This window comes from Tamandua tetradactyla, chromosome 7 (genome assembly GCF_023851605.1).
Source record: "Tamandua tetradactyla isolate mTamTet1 chromosome 7, mTamTet1.pri, whole genome shotgun sequence".
Lineage (NCBI taxonomy): Eukaryota > Metazoa > Chordata > Mammalia > Pilosa > Myrmecophagidae > Tamandua > Tamandua tetradactyla.
In genome coordinates, this window is record NC_135333.1 from 14898580 (window position 1) to 14917940 (window position 19361).

General features: G+C 32.1%; 1 protein-coding gene across 9 annotated transcripts in view; it reads right to left on the minus strand.

Annotated features, from left to right (window-relative positions):
• Positions 1-19361, minus strand: part of AKT3 (AKT serine/threonine kinase 3) — a 430706-nt gene that overhangs the window by 97175 nt on the left and 314170 nt on the right. For all 9 annotated transcript variants that reach the window (XM_077168486.1, XM_077168483.1, XM_077168491.1 and 6 more), the window contains 2 exons: positions 12760-12888; positions 1925-2139 (listed from right to left, as the gene is read on the minus strand). In XM_077168486.1, the coding sequence (XP_077024601.1) occupies positions 1925-2139; positions 12760-12888 (344 nt within the window). The remainder of the gene's footprint in view (positions 1-1924; positions 2140-12759; positions 12889-19361) is intronic.

A 19361-nucleotide genomic window follows, 5' to 3' on the forward strand; every position in this document is an offset into this window, starting at 1 on the left:
AGTAGTAAGTGGTAAAAAAAGTGGGTAGATTGCAATACTAGTGGTCAATGAGAGGGAGAGGTAAGAGGTATGGGATACATGAGTTTTTTTCTTTTTATTTCTTGTTCTAGAGTGATGCAAATGTTCTAAAACTGATCACGGTGATGAATATACAACTATGTGATGATATTGTGTGTCAGTGATTGTATACTATGGATAGACTGTATGTGTGTAAAGATTTCTCAATAAAAATATTTTTAAAAACCCAAGCCAAGGGCCACAGTGGCTCAGCAAGCAGGCTTCTCACCTGCCATGCTGGAAATCTGGGTTCGATTTCCGGTGCCTGCCCATGCAAAAAAAAAAAACAAAACCCAAGCCAAATATTAGATCCCTAAATCAAGTATATACAATGGAAACCATAGCTCTATTTAAAGATTACCTATAACCCAGTGTAAATCATTTCACTAACTGTGAAATAACCACCGTAAATAGCACACATTTCAAAACCTGAACTGGGAAATTGATGCACTGTAAATAAGATATAGAAGAAACATTGAATAGGCACCTAGAGCCTTGATTTCTACTCTTGCATCTGCACGAACTTTCTGTGAGATCTTTCTTTTTTTTTTTTTTAACACGGGCAGGCACCAGGAATTGAACCCGGGTCCTCTGGCATGGCAGGCAAGTATTCCTGCTTGCTGAGCCACCATGGCCCGCCCTTTCTGTGAGATCTTGAATAAATCACTTAACTCTCTATGAGACTCTGGATCTCTCTGACTTCTCCTCAAAAAGTAATAACAATAACATCTTCCCTATCTATTCTAAAGACTGCCGAAAAGAGTGAAAGATAATAGTGTGAAAGTGCTCTGAAAAAGAAAACAAAAGCATTTTATAAATAAATGGGAGAACTCGGTTGCTGTGATAATAAAACATTTTTAAATGGTTCTTCACAAAGCAAAAAGGTGGTACCTCTTTTGTTATGTTTACCTATCTCTGCTGAAGGTAAAATAAAATCACTTTCTTTGTGACCTGAAAAGCTAGAAGCATGTAATAGAAACCATCTCTAAGGTAAACCAAACCCAAATTTAGAATTCATTCACTTCTTAGCTTGCTTATGTAGACCGCAAAAAAGAAAAATATGTTGAAAGGCAACCATAAACAGAAGTTTGTTACAAAATATTATGTGAGGTGTTTAAAAGATTCAACAATGTATGAAAGAGTCCCTATCCTCAAGATGAGTATGATCTAATAGACATATCTAGATACACACACACAAACATATATACACACACACACATACATATATTAAGATAGGGGACAGTTAAAAATTAATAGATTAATTATATAACTTATAAATGTATATGTAAATGAGTATACAAATATTAACAAAGAACACTTGAGGCTCATTGAGCCAAGCAGTGAAGGCTGTAGAATTCTTCATGTCATAGCTATAGCTACAAAAACAAGAAAGATTTTTTATCCTTTCAGCCATGCATGGAAGAGAATATTTTCAAATGACAAAAAAGGCGTTAGATATGCTGACATGGGTTGGGACAGAGGAGAATACAGAAACAGGTCTTTTATTTTACAATGTAAACCAGCAGAAATATAAAGATCCAGAGACTGAAAAGAAATAAAGGGATATTCCTCTCTCTAAAATATCAAGCCACAGGGCAATCAAGAAATTATTCACTCATAATATATATAATGAAGCTCTCAGTGTCCTCATTTAGGAAAATCTGCATAAAATTTCCAAGCTAGGGAAAAACTGAGGAACTTTTTTAAATGTTCTATATTATGTGCTAAAAATACGTCCGCATCTCAGTAGGAAGATGTCTACATCAAATACATCCCTTCTTGGAGTTAGTTATATTTGAATTAATTTCCATATCACAATTTCTAACCACATTCACTGGTAACTCACTGAGTGTTATCTAAAGCTTACCGTTTATTTGGATCTTTTATCAAGAGCCCTGAAAGCAATGATTTTGCATCTGAAGAGAGTGTTCGAGGAAATTTAATATCTTCCATTAGTATTAGTTCAAAAAGTTTCTCATGATCTTGGTTGTAGAAAGGTAACCTCCCACACATCATCTCATACATGACAACCCCAAGGCCCCACCAGTCCACTGCTCGGCCATAGTCATTATCTTCTAACACCTAAAAGTGAAACCAATAAAAAGATTATTATACATTACCTTTTAGAACATTACACAAAAAACATAAGATTTTTACATAAAAATGAATCGCAACTTTCAAAGCCAAGGTAGGCTATTTTGAGCCCTTGACATTTAAACTATGAAGCATCCTTCTAGTTTAAGATACGCAAAATATTCAATATACATTCAGAAATTATCAGTGTACAAAACAGGAGGCAGGCCACATCACAAAATTCCAAGCAAATGAGTATACGATTAAATGAAAAAGGTCTGCCTATTTGCCTATTTTCTCATAGACCACTTAACTTTTCATTCCAGATCCACTAATGTGGACTTCAAGTAACATCATACAGTAACCCCACACTGATTAAAGAACATACAATCTGCCTTGTACATTCTTGTATTAAGAAAAACTAAATAATACAAACTGAACAAAAAAAGGGTACAGGACATGACAACCATTAAAATAAATCAAAAGCATTTGGGGGCCTCTATATATTTAACTCTCTCAGGAAATATTTAACCAATAAAGTCAACATAAAGGTTTAGGATGCAATAAACTTTAGTATTGAAAGCTTTAGTACATCACTACAAAAATCTCTGTTAAACACAACCAATCGAATCACGTATTTTATCTTTGTATGATACAAGTCCTTGAATTTGTTTCCTAAAATACATTGCATATAAAAGAAGTTTAGTAAGAAATTATGTAAAAGTACTTGCTAGGTCATGTTAGAGGAATGGGCGTGATAATCTGACCCAGAAAAAAACTGGATATACCTTTTTATTAGAATTATTCTGTATTCAATGCAATTTTTAACTTTTTATTGAAATATTCAATAAACACTTTTGAATAATTTTAAAGCTTCCTTTATTTGATCCTACCATCTTAAGGAGAACCAGATCAAGAAAGTCAGAGACATGTAATTTATCAATTTAAAAAATCTTTTAACTGATTACATAAGAGAATTTGCTGCAGAACTGGGTAATACCAATTGCTTTTAAATTTCTTGGTCTAAATTATTTAAATAATTTGATGATTTTTCCTATGTGATTTTTATTTAAAATTTACCAGTAGCTTCACAGAATTGCAGATAATATTTTGGCAGTAACGTTACGGTTACCTACAAATTCTATGAAAGACACCTAGGTAGACAGAGTACTTACAGAAGGAGGATATAATTTTAGACAAAAATTATGATACTTTAAAGATATATTTGGTAAATGTTTTATGAAAGCTTTGAAAAGATTCTTTATTCAACTGTATCACTGTTTATTCTGGAGCTACAGAAGACTAGGAACTGCATTGGCAAGATATGAACACAAGTCCAGTTCCTATGTTTTGACAAAAGTCCTTTATAAATCACAAGCAAAATATTTTGTGGAAGAACAAAACAATAAATTCTAGTTTTCATCTTTAGCCAAAAATATCCCAAATTTCCATTTGTTTGAAATGAGTAATATGAGAACAAACAGAAAACAAAAAATGACCTAAAGAAACAGAAGGAATTCTACTTGTGTACTTAAATTAAAGGAAGTGCTGTATATAAAATTTTAAAATGCCAGTGACTTTTAAAAATTATGATAATCATTCAAGGACCTAAATCATGGTCAATTAGGAGGACATAGTGTTTGTGGGCCTTTATCTTACTGATACATGATTTTAAACTAACAAAAATTTCGAAAATCTGAGTAACGTTTTACTACATTCCTGCAACACCAACAGAACAGTGGTACACATGCAAAAAGAGCCAAATGTGGTTTTTAACCTCTTTTTTCATAAAACCATAAAAGGCATAAAAGCTGGATTAACTGCCTCCCGAACCCACATTTCACCAGCCGGGTTCTCATCCCCAGCTGGCAAAACTGGCAATCCTTTATTTTTGTTTAAATACCTGATTTGCAGCCAGAAGGGAAAGTGAGTACATAAAAAAAAAAAAAGATTTTTTTTTGACGAGAAACGAGCCTCTGACAAACAAAACCGCACTGTAAAAGAATCTGTTTGATATTAAAATATTTTTCATGCAGCTTTGTAAAATGTATACCAATTCTTAAAGTAGATGCTTTTGCTTCTGAACATAAATGCTTTAACTGATCTATAGATACATAATGCTATAATTAGAACTGTTAGCTGTATCATGTTATACTGAACAAAACTGATATAATGTATGACTTTATAACATGGAAACATAAGAAAAGCTAAAGAGAAACACCTTAACAACTCAGCCAGGCCTCTTTACCAAAGAATCTTTGCTATCTGTTAAAAAGAAAGATTTCTGCTTAACCAGATACTTTTACCTCCAAAAAGCTGTAAGACAAAATACACAAGAAATAAAAATAGAAATGATTATAATACTCTGCACGTGGATATATAACATAAAATACATTCCCACTGTTCATACAAAATCCTCTCTCTCTGCTTAAATCAAAACTATTACAAAACACACTACTTTGAAATATCATGGAAATCCCAGAGCCAAATTAATTCAAATGCAATAGCTTCTGTTATTTTTAGAAGAGAATTTTCCTCCCTCACTCAAAGCACTTGTTTTTCTAAGATTACACAACATAAAATTTACATTCCTTTAATCTAAGTATTATAATTTTTTTTGGCTATTTTTGGTGATGTTCTTTCTAGCAAAAAGGCTAATTTATTTCGTGGTTATCATGAGAGTCCATCTAATGCAGAGGTATAACAATGGTAAAATACCAGTCAATTCCATTAGAATGCAACTTATATAATTTGGATATAAATATAGATCAAAACCTTCTCCTAGAACTAATCCAGTAAAAACCTTATTTTGAAGAGTTAATCCAAAGGAGGTAACTCTTTTCTTTAAAACCAATGAAACTGTCTTTCAAATTAAACTCAAGGTTTAAATATGAATGCAGACATTCAGTATTTCCTTCTATCTCTATTGTCCTTTGTGATCATACAGGTAGCTTTACTTTAATACTTATACTTTAACAAAAATGCCCAGAGAATAAGAGGGGATTTGGAATGCTGAAATGTAAATGCTGTAAATGATGAGAAGTCACATCAAATCAAAACCCAAACAAAGTACAAGCTCAAAAGAAGGTTTAGTTTCAATTTTACCACCAGGAGACAGAGATTGCTTCACTTTTTGATACAAGAAAACCTAAGGTTCAAGAAGGTCATAGTGATATTTGATGTGGATACTTCCACTTATAAAACAATGAGGTGAATTAAAAAAAAAAAAACAAAACACCATGAATAGCTTTTGAATAACCAAATACCTGACCTTCCAAGAAATTTATCAAACAAGAAACTATGTATTTTTAAGTGATGCAATTATTTAAAGTTCCCAATATAAATATCTATTTAGCTATTGGGCATTTTCAAAAAATATATATTCATTTCAGTACCGTTTTATCAATTAGGATTTACTGGGAGCTTGAAGGGACATCCTTCTCAGCTTGCTGGCCAGGCTACACAATGCACCCAAGGCAAGCAATTATAAGGAGTCTGTATACCCTGGAGTGGCTTACTACTCAATCAGTAATCCTGACAGAACAGATGGGGGGAAAATTAAACATCTAAACAAACTGTCTGCACACCTATGTTGTGAAAGTAAACTGCGAACTTGGATATACCAATTTACCACTAATTCAAAAAGAATGTGTTTTTTTTGGTAACCTTACATTTCAGGTAACTGATATGTGTATATTTTATATATAAACACACATCTCTATACATTATCATTTATGGAAGCCCTTCATATATTCTTGACATCACAGATATTTGCTAAAAAAAGAAAAAAAAATACTCTAAATCTTTTAACTCACGTTTTAAAATGTATTATAATTTTAGGAAAAGTATACATTTCATTCATATGAGTTATAAATTCCATCTTCTTCATAAATGTATATGTTATAACAGTTCTCAACTGCTCTAATAATTCTTAAGAGACTGAAAGTGTAAATGCCATTTGCTGGGAATTAGGACACTCTGAGCTTTGTGGCCATTTCCTAGCATACATTCACAAATATACAGATGACGTACTTTAAAAAACAACCAACGTCACCAGGCAAAATCTCTGAACAAGACAAAAGCTAAATGGATATAATGCTGGTGATTAAATCATGCTTATATCTTCCCAGAGATTTCTATGCTTTCTTCTTACCCTGAAGGAACAGATATTACGGGTTACTAAGAAACTGGGTTTTTGTAAACCAAAGTAAAAACAGCCATAGGAAAATACAGGTAATCACTAGCGTTCACAGTTAGGTTTAGTCTTGTGTATGTTCTCATGCTTCAGAGAATTTAAAAATAAACTTTGGACTTAAACTAGCAATATTATCAAAGAGCTGATGCAACTATTCTGACTGTTAAAGCCAAAAGACCATATAATTTGGGAAGATATTTAGAAGAAAAACAGCTATAACAAGAACTGACAGACCTGTAAGTAAGTAATACTGCCACTTATAAGCACTGGTAGGCATTAAAATGGAACTAAAATTTTAGTTCCTATTTAAGCAATATCCAGTTATGGAACAAAGTGAGATGGATTTTAATATTATCTAGACAGTATAAAATACCACCATAGTAAAGAAAAAAATGGGTTAAATATATTCAGTTAAATATGAAGTCCACTCATAAGGACAGTTTGAAGTTCTTAAATATGAATCCTAACTATAAAGCAGACAACTTTTATCTGAACTAATCACTATGTTCCTTTAGTCAATTTTCCCCTTTAATGTATTTGATTAATGAAGTTCCTTTTGAAACTACCAGAAAAATGAAGGTTTTCAAAAAAACTTTGGAAGAACAGGTTTTATGTGAATTATTAATAATTAAATAAAACAGGATTGCATGCAGTCGGTTTTAGAACCACTTTTCTTTTTCACAAAAAGTTTTAAGTTCTAAGACTAGCTTCATAATCTATTGGAATATAGCAGAATTTTGTCTAAAGGCTAATCAAATTATAATTATGTGTACTACCATTTTTACGTATAGATAAATGTGGAAACATATGTAACTTTGGCCTCATTCATTCTTACAAACTCCTAAAGAAAATATTGCCAGGGTCCATAAAATGATACCTTCTACATATATTCTTTGTTGGATTTAAAATATATAAATTGAATCCTATTTTATATGTTTAAATCAGATTAGGTTCTAATTACTTCCCCCTCCTATCCTGTCCTTATACCAGCATTATCTTATATTTTTAATTTATGTGATTCACTCAACTTATTCCAAAGAGGTAAATGCACATCTTTGGCTCTAAAATGACAGAGAGTTGAATTTCCATTTATGTTATTATCTATACAGCATTACAATTACTTTGAAATAAATCTCTGTATCAAAAGTTATCAAAATTCTCTGATCTACTTGAGATATTTTCAAAATATTCTTAAAGATATTAATGTTTATAGAATTCAAAAGATGAATAAAATTACAGCAATACATGTTTTCTAAAAGTGGTGTTCAGAAAATTAAGAATGCATAAAAATTTAATGCATTTTCAACCACTGAAATGAAATAACATTAGGTGAAATAAAATGATACATTTTTTTCAAATAACAACCATAGCTAGATACTACACATTTCCAACAATCCATTTTTTAAATCTTTTTGTTAGTTCTAACTTGATTATCAAATAATTTTTATTTTTACACTATTACAGAAGTGCATTTCTCTAGGTTTCCAAAACCACCTTATTCAACCTTCCCCATCTGTCACCATCTGCTTCTTTTTAGCATGTACTTTTTGTGTGATCACATAAGCATGTGAAAAATAACTAACATTCAGATGATTATCTGCTGGTACATTTGAGGACTGGGCATAATAAAAGTGAACTGCCAAAACGTACTTAACACTTTTAATTTTGTTGGGTCTTGCATGTAAGCTACATTTGATTTTCAAACTGTTTTACAGTTGGAAAGTTGATCAGGTACTGCTAACTCAAGAGCAAAGCTGAGACTCAAAATAATTAGCACTGCATAAAATGGTTTGTACTCAATGAGAGCCAAATTAAATAATAAAATTTAACAGTTTGAGTTTATATGTAATTTCAAATTTCTTTTATAATTTCTAGGTGTGAAAATACAGTATATATTATGAAAACAAAATCACCTCAAGATATCTTATGGTCCGTAATTTATTATAGGTCAAGTTTATTTCCTTCTAATGCTTTTATTTCTTAAAATAGCAAAATCCAGTTATTTTAAACTGTACATACTAATGCGTTTTTAGAGATTAAGCACATTAAATACATAGTTTTTATGCCTCCTAGGACTACATCTTTGCAGCCTCAAAAGAAAAGAAAAAAAAAAAACACGATTTTTCCTTTAACAATGAATAACAATAAAGATCTATCATTCTCCCAAGGGTGAGAAATTGCATTGTAAGCTCCATTCTTCATCTAAAGAGGTAACTGAACATTTGGCAATATATATATATATATATGTACCAAATGGTACATTTAAAAAATAAGACTTATCTTTTCTGGTTGTCTTTGAACCAAGAAGAAACAAGTTAATTTAAAACTTAAGTTTGTTTAAAACTCTACTATGAATCTGACATATTGGACATTTAATAAACTGGTTTTCAACTGATTTCTAACATTTAAAAAATATATATATTATATTTATATATATATATATATTTATATATTTGAAAAATACCCTTTATCTGTTTTCCAATAGTAAAGTATTTCTACCATATTAAACTCATTTAAAAGGTAAAGGATGACCAGTGGTAGATGAAGTATGGACCCCAGTAAGATTTCTACTTCATGAGTAAAAAAGTTCTATGAGAACAGAAGGGAAAATACTGACGGTGAGTCACAAGAGAAGCAGCACTCAAGAATGTATTCCAGGTCTGAGAAACCAATCCTTATATTACTATCTAACAGGGTGCCGTTAAAAATGGAAATTTCAGAGCCCAAAAAAAGTGAGACACACCATCTGATGTAAAGGGAAGAGACTAGTTTCAGCTCTTGCCAATCCTCCCCTAACACTAAGCATATAAAGCTGATCACATTATTACTTGAAGTCAGAATTCACCAGTGACTTTCACCTTTCCACACAATCACATCTAAACTCCTTTGCATTCAGGTCCTTCACTAGGTGTCTAGATCTACTACTTCTCCTTGCTTTTCCCTAATAGCCCTGGACTCTCCCAGCAGGGGTAAGAGCTTTTCTTTTCTTTCCACTACACCAGCACAAAAACTTCAGAAAAGCAGTATCGTCTTGCACAGCAATAATGATTTTGCATATCTTATTACCTTAGTAAATAGTAAGTAATTTGAGGGCAAAAACCATTTCTTATTATCTTTGTATTCCCAGCACCCAACATAATGTTAATACCTAGTAAATATTCAGAAAATATTTATTAAATGAATGAGTGAGTTTGTTTAGTGAAACGGTCCACAATGGAGAACAGAACAAAGAAGTTCAATTATTGTTTGTAAAAGGGAAGGTGACCATTCAAAGTTAACAAAAGTACAGTATAGACATAAACATTTAATATACTTATAATTAAAAATGTATAAGAAGTTTATTTCAAGATTTGCTATTCTTGAAAAGTAACTACAGTGATCACTCTCTCTCCCTTGTAAGATGTCAAGATTTTCATTTATGAATAAACATGTATCAGCCATAAGCTGCCTTTAAAGAGCAGCCTTTTGCAATATTAAAAAAGGTATGCAGAAATGTTTTCTTAATTACCTTTAAAAAGAAAATGATAATTTTTTCTGCACTGTAAACCTTTTATTTAGAAACAATCAGCCTCTTCTTGGACTAAATTCTTGGTTTTGTTCTTCAGTTGATGACATTGGCAAAGAAAACAATATCTTTGTTTCTTAGGAGATCATTTGTTTCTCAAATTAGATGCATTTATCTTCTTCAGAAATAATTTCCCCCTAATTGTGGCACAACTAATTCTGTTATTCTAAATATGGGATATCATCATCCTTGGAAAACGTATAGCAGGAATAATTGAACTCCAGAGAAACAAAGAATTTGTTTCTCATTACAGTTACAAAACAATCCTATTTTAGACAATATTAACTTGTATTTGAATCAACAAGGAACAATGTTTCTAGAATCTTACTTAATTCAGTCATAAAAATGGAGACGTTTAAACTCCAGTAGATTTTATAACAAGAAACTGTTATTTTTTGGTAGCCCGCAAGAAAGTAATAGTTGGGAATTTCTTGTATTTCAAACATTAACACTTATTTATAACAACTCAAAATTTGGGAAACATAAATTTAATTCCTCATTGAAAAGGACTACTATAATAAACAGGCATGAGTTAATATATGTATGTATAAGGAATGCTGGTATCATTTGAATTTATTCCTACTTTCTTTTGATTACTCTTTTCCTGTTGAATATTTACAAAGCATCCACTTTAAAACTTACAATTATTTACATCTGTAAGTGGCTTTGAAATCATGCCCTATTTTGGGAGGTTCATGATGTAATTAAAATAGTAAAAGTGGAGTAAGTAAAATAGTAAAATAGTAAAAGTTGGAGTCAGATGGACCTAGTTAAAATCCTGATTTTACCTCCAATACCTCCAAGCTATGCATATCACACAGACTATGAAAAAAAAAATTACCTCATCTTTAAAAATACCAGGTTAAAAACTTCCAAATAGTAAATGATTTAATAGCTGCAATGCACTTATACAGTATATGGCACACAGTAGATAATAAATAGTAATTCTTACCCATCAAAAATTAATACCTCCCTATTTGCTCTAGATACACTAACAATGGAATTTGTGGAAAAACTGGGCTTGTTCCTGTTTCAAGTGTCTATCTCCACCCATTAAATCTGTGTGAGATTAGGACTACTTCAACCAAGCATATGACAGAAATTATGTTATATGACTTCTGAAACTAGGCCATAGAGAGATGTATACACAATGTTCATAGAGCATTATTTATATTAGTCAAAAAGTGGAAACAATCCAAATATCTAGCAACTGTTGAATGGATAAACAAAATGTAGTATATATTCACATAATGTAATATTATTTGGTCATCCAAAGAATGAAGTACTGATACTTGTTACATATTGTCTGATTCCATTTATATGAAATGTCCAGAACAGGCAAATCCATAGAAACAGAGAGTAGATTAGTGATTACCAGGACCTGGAGGAAGAAGAGAGGAGAATAGGGAGTGACTACTAATCGATATGGAGTTTCATTTCTGGGGGGTGATGAAAATGTTCTGGAATTACGTAGTGGTGATGGTTGTAAATTCTGTGAATAAACTAAAAAACAATTAACTGTACACATTAAAAGGGTAAATTTTATGGTATATGAATTATACTCCAATAAAATGATTATTAAAATATACTATGAAAATTATCTTTTCTTTAAATTAGTAAAATATTTCCTGATGGTTCATAGGTAAAAAAAAAAAAAAAAAAGTGATGCACCTTCCACATCGTTTCCTGGGACATTCACTTTTTGAGTTCACAGCTAGAGGACTCCAACTACTCTGAATCTGCTGTGCTCTGGGGAAGCCCACGTCATGTAGAGAGGATTAGTATAAATGCTTTCGTTAATGGCACTGCTGAGGTCCCAGTTCAGCCCACATCAACTGCCAAACATGAGTGAAGATGCTCCCAGATACCTCCATTCTCAGCCACAGAGTCATCCCCTAGCTGGAAAGTGTTTGCAGTTCAGGCCCTATATTGCAAAGCTGTGATAACCCATTGCTGCTGTCCCTTCTAAATTCCAGACTCAGAAAATCTATGATCACAATAAAATAGTCATTTTTCACCATTAAGTTTTGGTGTAGTTTATTATGCAACAAAAGTAAGTGGAATACTATCTTAAAATAGACTCTATTGTGCACCCTTTCCTTTATCTTCTTTCTTTTTCTTTCTATAGCACTTATTCATTACATGACATTATGTTAGATATTTATTTTTATTATGTCTCCCTAAGCTAGAAGTGAATTCTCTGAGAGCAGGGTCCTTTTCTATCTTGTTTCTGTAACCACCACACTCAGAATAATACTCATATTATTATAGTAAATACATAATAGAAATACCACATATTGTAGATACACAATAAATATTTGTTGAATAAACAGATTAATGAATTATTGTGGAACTCAGCCTGGGAAAGTCATCAGGTAAGAGCTTTCTTTGACATGAACTCCAAAATGTAGCCACTGTCATTTCACTAACTTCGACAATGAAATAATTTCCTATAATGATGTATCAAAAACAAGTGCCTGTATTATTGCAAACTCAAATAATCATTGTTTCTTTTACTCTGAGGCAAGTCCAAGGTACTTTATAAAACTAAACATTCAACTATTTTATCTTGATGAATAAATTAAAATGAATATGCTCAAGAAATAAAGTTTACATACACAGTTAGGAAATCAAAATAGACTTAATCCACAATAGACAGGACCTCTGTGCTCATAAAATTTAGAAAAATTAATTTCTATATATTCTTGTCCCTACAATAACACATTAGATAAGTGGGTACAAAATAAACTTGATATAGGTTGAAATCTACATAAAAGTAGTAGGTACTACAATTTTTTTACTTAAGTGGTTTACTTTGTAAAACACTGTATCAAGATTGATTTTTCTTATTAATAGATCCAAAACCTACCTCTGGTGCCAGATACTCTGGTGTACCACAGAACGTTTTCATGGTGGCTGCATCTGTGATTCCTTCTTTGCAAAGTCCAAAATCTGTAATTTTTATGTGGCCATCTTTATCCAGCATCAAATTCTCCAACTGTGTATTAAGAAAAATGATGTAATTTGTTTTACAGCCATCAACAACAGGAAAACATGGTTTTGAAAAATTGCTGAATGTTAAGGTCTTCTGGAAAGAAGAAAGAGTTGTAGTTAATAGAACTTTCAGTACTTACAAACCCTGCAGCTTCCTAATTTATGTGTGAAAAGAAACGTGCTTTATCAAAGACTTTACGATGATGAAATTTCTGATTTTTAAAACAATGGGAAAGAGTACTATGGCTTTAAGAGTCATTACTATGTAAATTCTGAGGACTAAAGCTGAACCAGCATTTCAAAACAAACATCAATCTTCCTCTTCTTTTTTTTTTTTTTTTTTTTTATAATTGAATGTGATCTAAAGAATCCCAAAGAGATGAGCATCTTCTTCTAGATAGATAGTTTCCAACAAATTCTCTTGGAAATCTATTGCTGCTATACTATAAAATAGTCATTTACAGAAACGTTTTTTAATGGTGATTGTAAATCAAACCTAAATCTCATTTTGCAAGGTAAGGCAATATTCTCTTTTGCATTTCTTTGTAATGTAATACCACCCCCTTTAAACACAAAAAGATAAAGAATATCAAGGTCAAACATTCAACAGTTAATAAAAATAGATAACACAAATATAATAAAGTTGGAACCCTTTTTTGAATCTATTAAGTAAAAAAAAGCAAGAAAATGCTATATCTGAGAAATTTAACCAAGTAGCAAGATCATCTTCACAAATGAAAATTATGAAATGCAAGGAGAGAGTTTCTATAAAGCCACCACAATTAAAAATAACAAATCTAACCATTTTTTACCAATTTGAACCCAAAGTTATGGGTTATACACATGTGAAAAATATATGAGCAGAATGAATAATAATGGATTCAGTTAAGGACTAGATACTTAACTCTACTTCTTAATATGATGACATTGGAGAGCTGTCACTTGAACTCTGAGGTCAATATTAAATTTAAAACAGAATCCACATATAAACAAGTACAAATCATATAACATGAGGTGACATAAAATTTCTGGTCATGTTATCAGATGTCTTATAAACCAGAAAATAAATACAAGTTTATACCCACTGCAAGAAAGATCAGAACAGACATAAGTCCTTTTATATAGTACACAAATCTGCTACCCAGGTGAACTAATTGTTCAATAAATGTTTCACATATACCTTATTTTATAAATACCATATTTATAAAAAATTTATAAATTTTTTATAATAAAGAAATTCTCTAAATAGTTATTTATAATTTTCTTATAATAAAGAAATAAAATAAATATTCTCATTTTTTTTGAGTGTTTACAACTTGTGTACAGAAGGCTGAATGAACTCTAGGTATACTGTTGAATCTTTTAAAAATTAAAATTCTTTTGTTTATCCAAGTTCTTACATCTTATGCTTCTCCACTAACCAGAATGTAAAAATTAAACCTAATTTATAGAATGACAGTAAGTCTGAATACTGAAACCAGTCAGGAATATCAAGAAAGAGTCTCTGTCTACTTTTTTTTCTTCCTACCTATGATCTTTCTCTCTCCCTGACTTGGTCTTTCTCTTCCTGGTAACCTCTGTCTGCCTCTGATATTCTCTCCTTTTTTTCTTTCCTTTTCACCTAACTTCTTCCCTCACCTAACTTCCCATTATGAGAAAGAGAAGTATATATTGGCGAGTCCTGTTGCTTTGTTGATTAATAATGTATATGCCCTGCTTCTAATTTTTTAAAAAATATTTGTTTTACTGTTGTTAATATGATTTAGTCTATTTTATTTATTTACTTTATTATTTTTTTTTTGCATGGGCAGGCTCCAGGAATCAAACCCGGGTCTCTGGCATGGCAGGCGAGAATTCTGCCACTGAGCCACAGTTGCCCATCCTAATATGATTTATAAAATCAAAACATAGTTCTATTATTGGTAATTTTTCAAATGTGGAAAGTTTAACAGCTGATACTTAAGTTATCAAAATGGTGTGTACTCTTTTAGACAACATTGTATTTTTAAGGAAAGAGCAAAGTTCAAGAATGGAACCTGTGCTGATTTGAACCTGTTGTGTACCCCAGAAAAGCCATGTTCTTTAATCCTGATTCAATATTGCTGGGTGAGATCTTTTTCATTAAGTTGTTTCCATGGAGATGTGACCCAGTCACTTGTGGGTGGGACCTTTTGATTAGGTGGTTTCTATGGAGATGTGTCCCACCCATTCAGGGTGGGATTGCTTACTGGAGCCCTTTAAGGGGGAACCACTTTGGGAAAAGCTTCAGAGCCCTCACAGCCAGAGACTTTTGGAGATGCAGAAGGAACCTCCCCCAGGGAAGTCCTTTGAAATGAGAAGCCAGTACTGAAAGCTAGCAGCCATCACCGTGTGCCTTCGCAGCTGACTGAGAAACTCTAAATGTTATAAGCCTTGCTTCAGTCAAGGTATCTTTCATCTGGATGCCTTAGTTTGGACATTTTTATAACCTTAGAACTGTAAACTTGCAACTAAATAAATTCCCTTTTAAAAAGCCATTCTATTTCTGGTGTACTGTATTCCAGTAGCATTAACAAGCCAAAAGAGACCCCTATAAATTGCTTTGCCAGTTCAATGACTTTAGAAAACATTTTCAATATGTAAACGTTTCTTCTAAATAAAATAGGAAAGCATCTAAATATTTCTTAATTTTCAAGTCAGTAATTTTATAATAGTGTCCACTTTCTTCCATTGGTTATTTTTCCTCTCACCACTCTAAAATGTCATTTTGCCAAGTATGATTGACAAAAACAACTCATCCATCAAAACTATAGACAAATAGCAAGAGATGCATCAGCTTAAAAATCTAAACTTTCATAAATATAAATCAGGGAGTAACTAAATGTCCAATCTTATTATAAAATAAATTATAATTTTCCACAGAATAGATAACGGAGTTTCCTTAGAATGCAAGAATGGTTAGTGGGGTGATTCACAAACCTCAACAATGCACAGAACCATGTGGACATCTTTTCAAAGTGGACATATTTTCAAAGTGGATCAATGGGCTGGCATATCAAAAACATCTGGAAATCACTTCTTAGCACATTTAATATTAGCAAATAAAGAATGTTTGGTCAGATATTTTTAGGAAACCTACTGTGTAAAGGAAGAAGAGAAATATGTACAAATGATTTTTTCTTTGGTTCTGTCTTTCTAAACTTCATGGCTTTTCCTTCTTCCTTTATATAACATGCAAAATACTTACTATCACTAATTGTTCAGGTACTATCTATTTATAAAATTTTAAATGCATCTGTTTTCTCTCCACTGTCAGACTTAGTTTCCAAGATTAATAGCTGGGCAATATTGCTTATGCTTATTTCATGCATCTACTAACCAATCAATGTGAAGCAAATAGGAGGTGTAAGAGGAAAGATTATATATCTAAAATCTGGATAACGCTTACTGTATATTTCTTTTATTTCAAGGATTGTTATCTAACAATTTATGCTTTTGAGGAGAAAAAAATATTAGACTTATGCCTCATAGAATTTCCACCAAAAAAATTTAGCATGTTTTTATCTAGTTGAAATAGAAAAGCACTATTTGATAGTGGGTCTTGATTAAGCATGTATTCGATGAAACAGTAAATTTTGAAATCTTTTTTTCCTCTGCTTTCTTTTTTGAATCCTCCTGCTCTTACTGATGCCTAGAATAAATGATAAAAATCCCATCTTTATTAATACAGTGCTTCCCCAAACTTTATACTTCATAGGACAATAAAATATGAAATGAAATTTACTGAGCACATCAGGAAAAATGGATAAGGCTGTTCATGGCCAGAAGTGAGTGGACTGGAGGCCCTTCTAGACTGACTACCTTGTGGACTGAAGGATGCCACATGGTGGGTACTACTGTAACCCACTCATGGCATATAGGCTGGGAAGCTCTGCTCTAAAATGTGTGAGGCTTTGTTTAAAAGTAAACACAGTGTATATTACATACATACAGCATTTAGGTACTATTTCATTTAAATGGCTGACATGTTGATTAAACAAAGGAGTGAAAACAGGAGTTCCTAAGGGCTCTGGAACTGTCATAACATCATCAATAAATAATTCCCTTCATTCACTCCCAGACCCCATGTTAATATAAATATATCAAACCTGATTTTAGATACAAGAAATGACTCAAGCCCATGAAAGTAGTAAGGAATTCCTCCTTTGTACACTGCATTTTTAGATATATGGGCATTAAAGTGACAAAATGTCATAAGCTCATCCAGAGGAATCAAATGATCATGGAATTAAGAGAGTATGCTGAAATAGTGAAAGGAACACATTTTTCACTTTCAACCCTCCTAACCTAGAAAAGTATTCAGACTGTACATCAGTAGAGACCCCACCTGGATTGCCAAGCTATTTAAGAATTTGCTATGTATAAGGGGCACAGCCCAGTAATACAATTTAATTTTAAGAGATAGAAGGGGTTCTTAACTAGTGGTAGCTTAAAATTTCTCTAAAAGAATAACCAAGAGTGACGCTATCGTTAAAAGTGTGAGTTAGAGAGCATACTGGTTGCAGTTTTTTTTTTTAACTTATTATTTTGAAATATTTTCAAACTTACAGGGCAGTTGCAAAAATAATACAAAACTCATATAGAGAACTTCAACATAACCCCATCTAGATACACAGATCCACCAACTTGTAACAGTTTGGCACATCTGCTCTTTCATTCTTTTCCTTCTATTCCTCCCTTTCCTCCCTCCCTCCGCTCCTCACTCCTTCACTTCCTTCCTATCTATCCTCTAAACATTTAAGAATAGGTTGTATACATCACATTCCTTGAACACTAATACTTTCATGTATATTTCCTAAGAACAAGGATATTCACTTAATGTAACCACATTAAGTACAGTTATTAAGTTAAAAATTGATACAGGTGCACAGGTGGTTCAGTGGTAGAATGCTCACCTTCCATGCAGGAGATTCAGGTTCAATTTACAGACCATGCACTCAAAAAAAAAAATCTGATATAAAGCTTACTGTATATATTACAATTTTTTATATATCCCAATAATGTCCTTTCGTGCATTTTCTCCACCATTATTAGATCTAGGCCAGGATCATACACTGAATTTAACTGTCATTGTCTCTTTAGTCTTTTTTTAATTGCAGAAACATATATAGTACATAAATTTTCCCATTTCAACCATTCCCAGGGCTATATTTTGAGACTGGGTATGGATAGCAAGCATGGTGCTTTCGTTTAAACATGTATTTGGGGTGAGCTTCATGGAGCTAATGAAGATAAAAGACTCAGTGCAGTCAATCTTTTGTGATATCACCATGTCTTAGAAAGTATCTATTTGGTGGTTTCTGAAATTAATAAAGCAAAAGATAAATACTCTCTCTGATTAGGTAAAAAAAATATGATTAGATGTTCTACAAATGGAGCATAGCAGCAATTTATGTATTCTTTTCTTTTTTTCTCCTTCACACACACAGAGAAAATTTCTAATGAATTCCAGCCTCATTATACGCATCTTTGTAAATGTCCCTTTTCAGCCCACTCTGTACTTGGATGGCATGGTCACTGAAAATACAGGTTGTACCTGCAAAATAAGAACTAAGCAGAAAAAGAAGTTATCAAAATTATTTCTCTTAGAAGAAATGCCTTCAAATTAGTATACTATCATGACGCAATATCAGTTTTCCCTAATTAATTATAAGGCACTTGGGCCCTTAATAAAATTTCATATCAAGACATGCATTGATAAATTAAGCAACCTTACTTTTGAAAGTACAATAAGGCCTCAATAATTCATCTGTTCTTATGAACATCAGCTATTAGGAAATATGACCTGATAAAAAAAAAATCTTAGATTAATTTGCATATTGAAATAAGGCTTTGCTTCCATTGATAAATAGGATAGCAGCATACAAGTACCAATTTACTTGGGAAGCACAGCTACCACTGGCTTCTCAAATGGATTTGTAAGTGAATAAAGAGAAAGTCATTAGTAATGAGACCGTAGAAACAAATCTTGAGACTGGTCAATCAAAGAGAGTACCTAACTCAAGTTTTCGATGATGCTGTTTTTACTATATCTGGTATATTTGAAACATTCATCCTGTTAACACCAACAGCTTTATTAGAATTTTAGGTTTACAAAAGGCTCTGAGTTAATCCATGCATTCTCTCATCCAGATTTCATTAGACTCTAGAAAGGCAAATGGTGTAATGGAAAGGACTTTAGACCTGGTGCTAGGATTCATGGGTTCTAACAGTTTTGACTGTGTCACCATCTTGGCCCTTTATTTTGAGTAAGCCACATATTAGGCTTCTAGGTTTCAATGACCTCACCTGTAAAATACAGGCCAGCTCTAAATTTCTAAGATTTTACCTACAGGATCTCATTCTATGTGTGCTGTGTATACATATAGCACTTGTATAAATTTGGAATATTTGGCTTAGTTATTAGAATATTTTTCTTGGTTATATTTTTTGGTTTCT